A 14,808-nucleotide genomic window follows, 5' to 3' on the forward strand; every position below is an offset into this window, starting at 1 on the left:
TCTGAAATAACTGTCAAACCTTGACAAGCGAATGTTTTCTCTTTAGGGGCAAGATTTAATTATCTTTCTGAAAACAACAGATGGGATATATTCAGAGCTCAAGTTTTACTTATCAAAGGCACATTTCCTATGAATTTTAACTGTTTGTTTGAGAGTATTTGTGAAATTTAAGAAAAACATTTTAAAGTATCTGCTTGTGTTTTGTTAATTCCTTGGCTCTAAGCTCTATTTTGGATACCGATTCTATTTTCTTACAAAAGGAGGATTAATTTTTTTCTTTTTAGTTCAGGCCAGAGAACTGAAATTGGTTACTATACATAGTAGGAGTAGGGAAACTCAAGATACCAAGAAATATTTCAGAATGTCCACATGGTTTGGGAGAGACCTTACATATGACTGATTTTACATGAGATGGCACAACAAAGCAATGAATTTAAATTAAAGTGGACATTCAAAAAAGGGTCACAAGTCTGTCCTATACTTACAGGTAATCCAATTGGGCCTATGGGTCCTGGAGCCCCAGGAGGACCTGGGTAGCCCTGTGATTGAAATAAAATGTGAAAAGCATATAATTAATCATTTCCTTTAAGAAAAAAAAACACAGTAAAACACAAATGGTAGCAAAAACAACAGTTTGACAAAGGAAAGGTTGTAGAGTAGGATCATAGAAATTAAAGATGTGTTTCCATAGACGCTGCATGTCAATTATTAGGCTTTTGCTTTAAAAGGAAAGTCACTAGGTGGCACCATGTGTTACAAGACCTCGGGGTCATCTTCATTTCCTCTCTCTAGGAGATGATATCTTATGTGTGGACTATGCTCTGCGATGATACACATTATGACTTATGAACTCTTCAAAGAGGTTGGGGAACCCCATGATTAAGGAAGGTGGATGCAATTAATCCATAAGCTTTTACATACAACATGTACATACCCTACAATATGTAGAACACATATAATATGGTGCTAACACCAATTCTGAAGATGTCTTCTAAGGGAAAGATTGCTGAATTCAATTGGTTTATGAGTAAGTTAGGTCTACTACCTGCCCCCCACTAGAGATTGCTAAAAATAAAATCTGGTGGTGATCTTCTGAAAATGTAGAAACTAAAAATGCAGAGCAAAAGATGGAATGAGCTTGTCGGTAGTGTTGCATGCTACCTTTATTCTATATTTTCTGAAAGGGGGTGCTCAAAACTTGATACTGATCATCCTTTAAATTTCCTGTAATGCTTAAAAACTATTCAAAAAACTAAAAATACAACCAGATAAAACTTACCAGTTGTCATTATCTTGAGAATATAAAAGGATAAGACAAAATTTTGGTACTAAAACTCTTATCTGCCAAAGACCTACCTCATGGCCAAAAGACCTACCTCATGGCCAAAACCCAGTTTACTACTAGAGAGTAGTTGAGAACATATGCAATATAAACATTATTTGCATGAGAACATACAGATTTTCAGTTGAATTTTCTTTTTAATCCAGTGTGGCTCATGTATCGCCATTTAATTATTCTACCAAAACTGTAGAATATTTTTTTACTAAAGCAGTTTATTTTTATGCTCTTTCGTGGATTTGGTACCATACAACATCATTCTAGGATATAAAACAGCTAAGAAGAAAAGTTCAATGGAAATGTATTCTAAAATAACATTTTCACTTAAATTCCAGTCAGTGTGAGTCTAACCACTGAAGGCCTTAGCTTTGTTATTGGGTGTGCTGGAAACAGGGTGTTTAGATCCTTGAGTTCTTACCATGACACCTTTTTCCCCCTGGGGACCAAGTGGGCCTGGACTTCCACGTTCTCCCTTGTGAAACAAGAAGGAGAGAAGGCAACACTGAGTTATTTAGTGATGGTCGAGCTAAAAGTACAAAGGGCACCACAATGATAGCTTACATGCACAACTACACCTCTGAAGCTCACAGAGTTTGCATTTTACCCCCACGGCTGCCAATCTCCTAATACAATAAAGTTCTCTTGTTCACAGTCTTACTGAAGTGAAGATAAAAATTATGGGTAGACAAGATCTTCTAAAAAGCACGTAGCCTGATAAATTTAGTTTTATAAGTGAGAATTCTAATGAGTCACATCAAGAGACTGCAGAGTACTAAGTTCCCGAAAACATCAAGCAAATTGGAAAAGGAGCTAATCTCTAGAACAATGGAAGAAATTACTTCCTTGGACTGTGGGCCTCAGTGAAGACCCTCAGATCTCATTCTGGTGGGTCGTAGGAATCAGGTTCAATGGAAAGTTAGGAGTAATGTAGTCATGTTAAAATTCCTCATATTGTCCAAGTCTTAGCTCATTAAATCATAACCAAACAATGGAATTATTTCTGTACCTTGTTATATTAAATATCAATAAGCATATATTAAAAACTTGTATTATATTATGAGGTTAAACTTATATTCTACTTTCAAGTAACTACAGATTTGCTATTAGCAGAGATGAAATAATTAGAGAAAAATTGAATTATAAATTCTGAGGAAGTTTTTCTCCCCTCAGGGAGGGAGGAAAATCAGGAAGGACTAGGGATTTGTAAGGACCTTGTTTAAGAGGGTGGGAATTAATAGAGTCCAACAGTTAGTCCATGAACGAAAGAGAGGAAAGTGGATCAGGTAAGCAATGAGACTGAACAGAGCGAGTAGCACAGGTGTCTAAGAAAGGGATTGGGGGAAAAAAAAGAGTAAACCGAATGCTTCTTTTTCTGATTCAGAATGGCTTCCAGAGAGGTTTAAAGGTAGAATTACACAATCCTTTTTTCCTGATTCTACACGGGCCACTTCACATTTGCTTTTCAGATTACATCTTTATAACCAGAAGGGTATCCTACCCTCCTAAAACTAGAAACTAACATGCAACTAACCACACCTCAACATATTTAGGAGTTTCATTAGAGGTATCATGTTATATGTTTGAATAACTTTTCCTTTTACCAGCACAGATTGTACAGAGTAATACTTTTCACTGCTCCATTTTCAGAGTGCTCCCAGCACACCTTGATCTCGTGCACACGCTCTCTCACCATTTCTGTGTCTCCTGCTTTTCCTTCTCCAACCCTAAGGGCCTCCCTTTTACACTTACTGAATTCCACGTGTGAGAGAAACCATGAGATGTTTTCCTTTCAAGCCCGGCTTGTTTCCCTTAACATCATGACCTCCATTTCAGCAATGGAGCCATTGCATTCCTTTTTATGTCCATTTGGGGTTCTACATTGTCTCTTGGATGTACAGATCTGTCCCTGCACTTGGAATACTGTTTGGCATGGCTTCAGTGAGTGGATTTCTTGTTCACAGATATATTCTTTTTCTACATTGAGAAGTCTTACTTTTCATCTTTTAATTCTTTCCTTTTTTTTTCTGTCTGAAGGTATTCATTCCTTAACCATATCATCAGTCTGTGAAAAACTTGCTTCTCCTTAATTTAATGGTAATATTGTCCACAGTTTCAAGTTTTGATTCATGGTGCCTTTCATTTCCAAAATTCCTGCCTTTCCCCCTTGGAATCTGTTTATTTACTGAATTTCTCATTTTTCTTACTAAAATTCTTCTCTAAATCTTGGTTTGACTTTCTTATCCCATTTGTCTGTTTGTTTGACTCCTCTGTGAGGTCGCTGGTGCTTTTTAAAGTGAACTTCTGAATGCACTGCTTAGTCTTTTTTCATTATTTTTCATTATTTTTGGATTCGGTTATTGCGGTCTCATTCACTTTGGCTGGAGTCATCCTGCCTCGACTTTCCACTTTTCTTGTGTTTCTATGTAAATATTTTTGCATTTCTTGGGATATCCCTTCTGGTTCTGTGTGAAAGTGTTCTTAGGGGCTGGTTTTATCTCAAGCTCTCAATCTCCATCAATGCTCCAGGGAGAGCAAACAGACCACAGTGGAACAATTCAAAAGCAAATCAGATATTTAAGCACAATGAAAAACCAACTAGAAATATCAACTATATTCCCTTAAGGAGAGAAAAGAGAGGAGCTAAGATACTTAGACTCTGACTCCAAGTCCTGACACCGTTACTGATGCTGCGGTGTGCATACAGAATGGAGCCTAACATGGCTGCCCTCTGAGAGGCCCAACAAGCAGCAGACAGAAGTAGCTACTTACATACAACTGCTGGACTGAAGTAGGAACCATTGGGATTGAGTTAGGGAAAAACGGGAAGAGGTTGAGGGAGACCATAGAAAGACCAGCAGTCTCACCTAAACTGGACCCCAGAGATCTCTCAGACACTGAGCCACCAACCAGGCAGCATACACCAGTGGTCCAAGGCCCCTGACACACACAGCAGGGGACTGCCTGGTCTGGCCTCAGAGAGAAGATGCACCTAACCCCTGAGAGACTTGAGGCCTGAGGGAGTGGGGAGGCCTGGCGGTGTATGTGTGTGTGGGGTGGGTTGGGGACCTCCTCTTGGAGATGGAGGAGAAGGATTGGGATGAGGAACTGCCAGAGACAGAACAGGAAGGGGATAATGACTGGACTGTAAAAAAAAGATTAAAGATAATAAAAAAAGAATAAGATAGGAACTAAAAAGCTATTTAAGCTGGAAGTATTAAGTAATAAAATGACAGAGTGCAGAAAAAAAAAGAGAATGATCAACATTGGAAAGAGAGGGAAATGCACGTGTTGACAGCAGAAGAAAACATGGTGCAAGTAAACACAATAAAAGTAAACATTCAGAGAGAAAACAAGACCCATCGGTTGTCTCCTCCTCGCTGAGGAGGCAGACGATGAGGACGCTCTGCTCTCTCCCAGACTCAACCTTGGTACTGGGAGCAGGAGGGTACTGAGTACTGTGTGCTTTCTGTAGTTCCAACAGATTGGACCAGGGGAGGCTGAGCCAGCCCTACAGTGCCTTTTCACTGGCCTTGATGGCTACTGTGACCACCGCTGGTCGAATTACTGCTGCGATACAGGCCTAACAATACAAGAAGGTAGAACCCTCCTTCAGGTTGTTGCTGTCCTATGAGCCTGTCAACCACCAGGTTGGAAGGTCCCTCGTGGTGAGACACTCCATTCGTGCAACCGAGAGTGTGGGAAATGCCCAAGCAGCTGCTGCGTTCTCATCACGTGCTTCTTGGACTTGGATGTTTTGTTGTAGATGTGTGGACACACAGAAAAGTGATTAGTGTCTCTAACCCTCCATCCTCTAGTCCCCTCTTACGGTGACAAGTGCCTTCCGATCAATCAACACTAAAAGCCATATATGGAAGACTGAAGTTAGCCTGCAGTTCTTAATACAAAACAAAATAACGAAATGAATTACCTTTTCGCCAATGCTTCCGGTTATCCCTACTTCTCCAGGTAAACCAACAGGTCCCTTGTAAGAAAAATGACAGAAAATATGTATACATTACATCGCTCTTATAGCATCATGGTTTTTAAGTCACCTATAATTACTGTTTATATCTCCTTCATCTTAATTTTATTTGGAGGCAAATCCTTTGTAGAATAGGTACATAGCCTATGACTTCCTGTTAGAAGCCATTTATTCATTGAGTCAAAAATTACCTAAATCAAATCTTAATGCATAGCAATACTTTGTTGGGAGACGATGTAGTCTCTGACCTCATAAACTAGTGAACAACAGGATGTTATAAATATCTACAACCTCCATGTCTACTTGTTGGGGATATGTTAGCATACATTTTTGTGACTACCTTCGAGAGCATCTCGATGCCCATTTGTGTTCATTTATTTGTTCAGTTATACAAGGATTTGGTATCTCTTCTGGTACTGGCTACTGAGGTAAGACAGATTCAGGCCCTATCTTGATGAGGTAGTTAGCTCCAGCTGTCCATTTGACACAACCCACAGTCACTTGCAGAGGAAACTTCAACTGAGGGACTACCTCAATCAGCCTGGCCTACGGGCACGTCCGTGGGAGCATTTCTTAGTTGTTAACTGATGTCCTGGGATGGGTGGGCCTGGGGTGTATAAGAGAGTAAGCTGAGCAAGCCTAAAACTCCAAGCCAGCAAGCAGCGTTTCTCCACGGTTCCTGCTTCAAGCTCCTGCCTTGGCTTCCTTTGATGGTGGGACTAAAACCTATATATTAAATAGGCTTTATCCTCCCCAACTTGCTTTTGGTCTTGGTTTTATCACCGTGACAAATCAAGCTAGAAACATCTGGTAAATCAAAACACCTGGTAACACAGAAGGGAAACCACTCACAGAAGGGTATAACCTAAGCTCATGGAGGACATAACGTTGGTGATGGAGAATGAAAGAGAAGGTATTTTAGCAAGGAGTCTGGGGAGGGCAGGAGCCAGACAATCCGTAGCTTGAGTAGCAAGAGGTCAGCCAGCAAAATGAAGAAGGGAGGCTAGGCTTCCAGCTGGTACACAGCCCGAGGAAGGACCGCAGTTGTGAGGACAGAGGGAAGGCGGCCATCAGCAATGGCATTTGGAAGGAACATGACTTGGGTTCTCTCTGTGCTTGTATTTGTGCGTATTTATTGTTTCTTCTTTAGTTGATATAAAGAGCAAAAAAGAACAGGAACACATTACAGTTCTTTCTTAAATTGTAAGGGAGTAGTAACTTTCGAACTTTAGTTAAGGACACATGAAATGTTTTCAATGTCTACCAGGTATAAATCCTGCTTAGATAGATTTTTATATAATATATATTTACATATACAAAGCAGTGAACCATGGTCGATGGGTGATTGAGCAGAATCGAACTTAATACATAGTATGATTGCTATCCACTAGTTCACAGTCATATCTGTATCAGTAGCTGCTTGGTTATCACATGATCTTGGATGCAGTGACATGTATTAAGTATTGTGTGTGTGTGTGTGTGTGTGTGTGTCTACGTGTGCATGCATGTGTGTGTGTCAGTGTGTGTGTGTGTCTATGTGTGCATGCATGTGTGTGTGTGTGTGTGTGTGTGTGTGTGTGTGTGTGTGTGTGTGTGTGTGTGTGTGTGTGTGTGAGCATGATTTCATGCTAACTAACTTTGGTAGTGTTTTCAGGATCTCCCTTCAGATGAGCTTGCTACATTAAGAAGAGTGCTCTTCCAGAGGTCCTGAGTTCAAATCCCAGCAACCACATGGTGGCTCACAACCATCTGTAATGGGATCTGATGCCCTCTTCTGGTGTGTCTGAAGACAGCTACAGTGTACTCACATACATGAAAAATAAATAAATAAATAAATAAATAAATAAATAAAAAAGAAGAGTAGTTTAAACAGCATGGATACACTTAGGTAAACACCGAGTGCTTAAAATGTGACTATTCCATAGGCAGGGACTGTAGCTTTTGAAAAGCTTATTTTTACGTTCTTTAATGATGTGCACTTTTTGTCTTCTCTATTTGGATCTTTAACCCACCTGTCTGGAGTTTCATCATCACAAGACATAAGAGGATCCTGGAAATATGTTTCTGTTTATATAGTGACTCAGTCATCTCTCTCTCTCTCTCTCTCTCTCTCTCTCTCTCTCTCTCTCACACACACACACACACACACACACACACACACACCTCTTCTTAATTTAGCTACCTCATCTTTAAAAGGAGAATCCTGATAACACTACCAAAGTTAGTGGGTTAGTGGCATGGTGATGAAATCATGTGATATATCTATATCTCCACTGCCCTCTATTGTTTGTGGTACCATGCTTAGGCATCGCTTACTTCCAAATTTTCTGTTTTAGGTCATTGATCATTCTCCTTTTTCACTCCCTTCACACCTTTCTCTCACTCAACTTTTTCCAAAAGCTTTTTCTGCTGCCTTCAACTGTCCTCGTCCAAACAGGTAATTTGAGCGTGGCTTTAGTCGGTCCTTGCCACTCTGACGCCCACAGGCTTTAAATCCCCTAGCTCTTTGGTGGGGATTACCATTTACTACGAATCTACACACTTGGCCGGTGACATATAACACTCGTTTACATGAATAATAACTAAACCTCCTCTCTGCTTTCTACCCCATGTGACAACGGTCCCAAGGGACTGGAGAACTGTTTCAATGAAGATGCCTGACTTCCTTAATTGCCTTAGAAACACGAGTAACGATAACTTTGCATCATGTTGTAACACTCAATTTTGTGTTTATTTTGATCCAGTGGCTAATATTTTCCTAACGATACAATGAATTAAAATGACACATGAACTGACATAAAACTGGAAAAATTGAACCTCGCTCCAATTGTTTCACAGTTGTCTCCCAGACATGGTTGTAATTACCAGAAAAATGCAGCACACATCCTACTCACAGCAGGACAATTACCATCCACAGTAATAATGAGACGAACAGGGAGAGGATCTTGATGAAGACTATCAGAGGTAGAAAGGGAGAACGAAAGAGTGAGGTTGGAGGAGACCTGGTGATGCACAAAGAAAGCCAAGGAGCTTGGTTTCAAGGGAAGGAAAAAACCATCCTTAAGGAAAACTCCGAGTGATATGATTTGTCATTGTAGGTCAATGGTGACCTCCAGAAACAGCCTCAGTAGCTTCTGCATGTTTGGGCATGGCTGCCAAAGAGTTAACAGTGTCCACATGATGGACACATGATGGAAGCATGGAAAACAATTACCTTGTGTGGCTGACTCTCTTATGAAGTTTGGCAGCAGAGAGGAGACACAATTACTGCTGGAAACCATGCAAAATTATTCTATTGAGAACATGATTTCTGCTCGGCCAGCCAAATAAAAGAAAGTTCATCTACAACAGAAGTACACTTCTGAGCGGAAAGCAATTACACCTAAGATGTCTCTCCCCTCTGTTGCAGAATGATTCTTTTTTAAACAACATGATATTGGAGCCTAATCCATCATAAGTGGTCAGGACCAATACATCTGTAATGGCAAGACTATACTGCTGGGTTTAATATTCCCCCAGGGACTGACTCCTAGCCAGCTCCCCCATTGCTAGACAGCCAACTTACACTGGAAACTCACTGCAAGCCATAGAACTCATGCTGGGAGGTGTGCATCAGCCAATGACTCCCATGACTTCCTCCTCTTCCTCCTCTCCCTCCTCCTTCTCTCTCCCTTTTATTACTCCTACTATTCCTCCTCCTCCTATTATTATTATTGTTGTCTCTCCCCTCCCTATCCCTTCTGCCTCCCCTTCCTCTCCCCATCCCCCTCCCTCCTCCTCCTTCTCTTTCAAACTACAAATGCTTTCCAAAAGTAAGGTCCCAGTGTCCTGACTAGTTTTCATAATCATCCACGAAATAGGCATTTCCCCCTATAGAGGTAATATCTTAGATGAGATACAACTCAGAACCAGAAGCAAATATATTTTTAATTTTGAAGTGCTCAAAGACTAGTTGGGTATACATGGGCACAATCACAATCCATTTAAATATCAACAGATGCTAGTTAGAAAAACGAAAAGAGTCCTGGTTTTGTTCCTTTCCATTCATTCTTTTTCATCTTAAAAAAGGGTGCTGGGAAAACCAGATGTTCACAAAAAACAGAAGAATAAAACTGGATTCCCACCTCACACTCTGCATAAGAATCACCTCCAAATGGATTAAAGAAAGGCCTCCCTTGAGACCCAGAGCTCTTAACTGTCACAGGGAAGCTTAGGGGAAACACTGCAGAAAACAGGTCAGACCTTCTGAACAGGACTCTGTTCAGGAGATAATGTCAGTCATTGACCAATGGAAATTCACAATATTAAGATGTTAGTGTTCCCCATTCAGAGCCTGCCCCACATGTGGCCCATACATATACAGCCACCAAACTAGATAAGATGGATGAAGCAAAGAAGTGCAGGCCGACAGGAACCTGATGTAGATCTCCCCTGAGAGACACAGCCAGAATACAGCAAATACAGAGGCGAATGCCAGCAGCAAACCACTGAACTGAGAACAGGACCCCCATTGAAGGAATCAGAGAAAGGACTGAAAGAGCTTGAAGGGGCTTGAGACCCCTTATGTACAACAATGCCAAGCAACCAGAGCTTCCAGGGACTAAGCCACTACCTAAAGACTATACATGGACTGACCCTGGACTCTGACCTCATAGGTAGCAATGAACATCCTAGTAAGAGCACCAGTGGAAGGGGAAGCCCTGGGTCCTGCTAAGACTGAACCCCCAGTGAAGGTGATTGTTGGGGGGAGGGCAGTAATAGGGGGAGGGGGGAGGGGCTAGGGGGATGTTGGCCTGGAAACCGGGAAGGGAAATAACAATCGAAATGTAAATAAGAAACACTCAAGTTAATAAAGATGAAAAAGAAAGATGTTAGTGTTCAGCATGGGAGATGGCTAACTGAGATTTAGCTCACAGAAAGAAAATATGAGTGATGGTGTCTGTCTTTATTGATTCCACGCTCTTGACTTAGTTCTCACATCACGTCATCTCCCCCAATGTGAATGGGTTAAAATAAGAAACGCTTACTCAGCCACCATTTCTGCACGTCAGAACCAAGGGATGGATGGCTATGGCTTCCGTGGGCAGCTCTGGCTCCGGCCTCTGACACAATCGATGAAAGACTGGGACTAGCAGATTTACACCTAAGAAGGATGTGGGCTGGAGGCATCACGGCCTTGCCATACAGACCTCTTCGGCAAGCCAATCTTGTGAAGTTTGCCTCACCACAGAGCAAATGATCCCAGATAGAAAGTGGGCAGAGTGTACACTGCCGTGTCTCTTATGACCTAGTTACACCCTGTCATGACACCCACATCACACTGCTTAGCAGTTTATAATCCACCCCACATTCTTAGTCTCTCTCCTGCTCTTGTTCTCTCTGTGTCTCTGTCTCCGTCTCTCTCTCATTCTCCCGTTCTCTCTCACATGCCCACGTGCATATATGCACTGAGGCCAACCACCAGTTAGGCTAGGCTGGCTGCCCAGTGAGCTCCCAGGATTCCCGTGGCCCGGTGCTAGGTCAGACATGCATAGCCGTACTCAGATTTTTATCTTTGCCTGGTGTCAGGAATTTGAATTCAGGTCCTTCTGAAATCATAGCAAATACTGCTACTCACTGAGCCATCATCCCAGGCTCAAGACACTCTGTCCTAAAAGATGGAAATCAGAGAGCTCTTCTCTCAGGGACGAGTAGCCAAGAAATTATATGTTTAAAGTCATAATGATAAAGTCTATAAAAGTCTATTTTTAGCTAGCATTAAAACTTTGATTCTTACTAATCATTTACTTTCAGTGGTTTTTACAGGAACCCCTAAATTATTTTTAAAATGGTGTATACTTTTCTATAGATGAGACAAGTAAGGTTTTAGTAACTCAATGTCTATTATGTTTAATGTGCCTTACCAATCAGTTTGGAATGAATGACCACCAAGGTTAAGCAGTTAACAAAAAATACTGTCCATAGATAAAAATCATACAGAATTCCAGCAGTCGGGAGTCGGCAGACACGAGTTAGCATACAGAACGCATATCCTCGGCATTTTGCCCTGAAACACAGCCATGCCCACTTGCTTATCAACCCTCCACGCTGCGTTTGCACGCTGTAAGTAGAATCTAGTGTGAAAACGGACCATATGGCTCATGAGGCTCCGATCCGTTCTGTTGTGCATTTAATGAACACAAAACACTTGTGGAAGCCATCTCATCCACTTTTAGGAATTATCGACAACACATGCCGTTTGGGGAAGAATGCTCATCAAGACTCTTCTACGCACTGATCCTACGTGGAACGCACAGTGGGGAATACGACAAAGTCCTCAGCTAGGCCATGCTCTGCTTGGGAGTTAAAAAAAAACATAATAATTGAAAACATTTCACGTTTTTGCAAAGTGGGATACGTAATGGTCTATTTAAAGATTTTGTTAACTAGAGCCAAAATGTGGAGGGCCAAAAGAGCCTGATGTGGGATAAATCGACTTTTAGAATCAAGTGAAATATTATTTTTCCTCCCAAAGTCAGTAAAAACTCCAAAAATGTTCTGCTTCTATTTTTTTTAAGTAACCACATCCTACAGATTCATTCTAAGAGTAATATAAAATTAGAATGTTTCCTGGTTCGAAAAGGTGCTAGAACACATCTTACAGAGAGTTCCTTTACTTGATAACTGTCTTCGAACATCACTGTGCCTTACGGAGACCTCAAAAGAGTTCACATCTTAAACACGTGAACAATTGCGTGACAGGATAAAAGACGGCAGACCTCGGAGATTTTTAATTTTACTCCAAAGCACAGTGCAGAAAGCAAATTCCCTAGAACTTCGTTCTGTTGCATCTTGGGAACTTATTAGCTGTAATATTTATATCAGTGGTTTTTGTTTTCCTTTCAAAGTTACGCAAAGTATCTAGGCTATCTCACCATGACAGATGTACACTCTCCCCACTGCTACTATAGAAAACCACGATATTTAGCCAGGTTTTGTTCTGTTTTGTTTTTTTTAACCTTTCAAGTGTCATCTTGGCATATCAATGTAATATGAACTTTTTGGTGAACGGAGAAGCAAAAGTTGAGCCACACATGAAAAAAAAATCTCCATTTTCAAGCACTAAATGGGACATGTGTTCTCACAGGAACTGTTTACCTGTGTCACGTCTTCACGCTCACACCTTTTCTCAAGAAGATGGCCCCACGATGGTTTGTCAAGGGATGGGTAAGGAAGACCATGTCATCCAGCTGAGTGACACAGCAGAATCACTGTTTCCTTCTCTTTTCTTTTTTTGTGTATGCATGTGTATATGCAGGGACTCATGTCCGTGTGTGTGTGTGTGTGTGTGTGTGTGTGTGTGTGTGTGTGTGTGTGTGTGTGTGTGTGTAGAGGCCAGAGGTTGAGACTTGGTGTCTTCCTTTCTCTCTCTCTCTCTCTCTGTGTCTTCTTTTGAGACACACGGTGGCCATTGCTTGGCTAAGCTGGCTGGTCGACAAGCTCTGGGGAACGATCTAATTCCTCCCTTTCAGAGCTAAGGCTAAAGACATGCACTGCCTTACCTGTCCCTTTTTGTGTTGCATGTTTGAGATCTAAACACAGGTCTTTCTCCTTGTGGGACAAGCACTTTACCAAGTAGGCCATCTCCCAGTCCAAGAGTTCCTTATTATTTGTTTGTTGGCTTGCTTGCTTTTGTGTGTGTGGGGTTTTGCCTGTGTATATCTGTGCACCATGTGCGTTCCTTGTGTCTGAAGAGGCCAGAAGAGAGTCTCAGGTCCCTGGAACTGTGACTCACAGGCAATTGTGAGCCACCACGTCTGTGCTGAGAACTGATCCCGGTTCTCTGGGAGAGTAGCCTGTGCTCTTAACTGCTGAGCCATCTCTCTAGCCACAAGAATTCCTTTTCAAAACATGATGAAGAAGAAATAGCACTGAGGGATTCTGGTAGGAATGCTCCGAGTACAGAGGAAATGTGGGCCTCGGGCCAAGAACTTCATAGACCATCAGGAAACAGTCGTAACTGAGAGTCAACCCTAGAGAGTATGCATGTGGAGGGAGGAAACGATAAGGAAAAATCTCGGATTTATTATGCGGGGAGAGCAAATTGGCAAAGGATGAACGATGTCTATTATTTTTGTTTTCAATGGTTTTCCTTCAGATTTTTTATTTGAGGGTAATTTTAAGGCTTATACCCGAGGCCTTTCTGATTATTTGTTCATATGTCAATGACCAATCTTTGGATCATTCCTTCACATTTTCAAATGAAATCTATAATCTCAGAAGTTATTCGTTTGACAGCATGGTTTGCAGCAAGCAGCCTTGTGTGTGTGTGTGTGTGTGTGTGTGTGTGTGTGTGTGTGTGTGTGTGTGATGAGTAACTTGAGTGAATGAATAAAGAAACATCTGGGAAATTAAGAAGAGCACGTCTGTGTGTGAATGTGTGAAGACCTTTCTAGATCATGAAAGCTTTTACCTCATCGATAGCATAGGTGACCATTTGATAGATTCATAATATGCTGGCATTACTTGGAGGTGGAATCTAGCTGGAGCAAGGCCCCTGAAGAAGTGAGGGGTGGACTTTACTCTGGCCGCTTCCTGCCCTCTGCCTTCTCTGCTTGCTGTCTACCCAGATATCAAGAACAGCCCCAGGGAGTGCCCCCATTGCCGTGATGTTTGGCGCAAATACATGGGTTCAGCCTTTTTACACGGTTGAGCCAACATAAGAGTTCACTCTCTTAAATGATTCTTTCAGGTATTTGGACACAGTGGCACAAAAGTCTGTCTGTCTAGTACATTTTCTAAATTCGTCACCATTGAGAAGGACATGGCTTTAAGTTTATCAGTCTGAGTGTGCTATAAAGCACCTCGATCTCTTGTGTTTGGCCTAATTCCCGGAATACAGAAGATAATAATTTTATTTTGACTAAGTCAATGGATACCTTGAATAAAGCAGAAGGGGTGACCACAAATACAAGCCACCCACCCTCTTCTATACATTAGGACTCATTGCTTCTTTCCTGAGCACTTTCCAGGTTAAGGCCTCAGCAGACAGACTTACATCCAGGCTCGACGAGAGTACAACGAGAAGGCTGCCCACTTAACACACCGACGAGTCATATACTACCTAGAGATCACCAATAAGAGGGCAGAGAAAACCATATGAAGTTCTTGATTTATTCACCACACTGACCAAACTGCAGAGAAGCTTAAACTCCCAACAGAGGCGAGTTTAACGTGCTGAGGTCAATAGAAAATTGGTTCAGGAAAAACTAGACTCTGACCAGTGTGAGGGGAATGTCTAGACAGAGGTCCCTGAAGAGTTCGAGCCATTAGACCCTAGCTCTTCCTGCTTAGAGGAGTGGCTTGTCCTTTCTCATCATATGTTAGCACTGTCCTCCAGCATGCTCCTCCCCTTAAAGAACACACACACCCTAGTTGGGATTTTCATGTTCCTCTCTAATTACTAGACTGTACTCACATGCCACCTAGGGATTTGGAGTGCCTGCTA

General features: G+C 41.7%; 1 protein-coding gene across 1 annotated transcript in view; it reads right to left on the minus strand.

Annotated features, from left to right (window-relative positions):
* The window catches only part of Col24a1 (collagen type XXIV alpha 1 chain), a 255,521-nt gene that overhangs the window by 113,373 nt on the left and 127,340 nt on the right, over window positions 1–14,808 (minus strand). Inside the window, 3 exon segments of the mRNA XM_032897221.1 lie at window positions 486–539; window positions 1,758–1,811; window positions 5,268–5,321. Coding sequence (XP_032753112.1) covers window positions 486–539; window positions 1,758–1,811; window positions 5,268–5,321 — 162 coding nt within the window.

The sequence above is a fragment of the Rattus rattus genome, chromosome 3 (genome assembly GCF_011064425.1).
Source record: "Rattus rattus isolate New Zealand chromosome 3, Rrattus_CSIRO_v1, whole genome shotgun sequence".
NCBI classification, from domain to species: domain Eukaryota; kingdom Metazoa; phylum Chordata; class Mammalia; order Rodentia; family Muridae; genus Rattus; species Rattus rattus.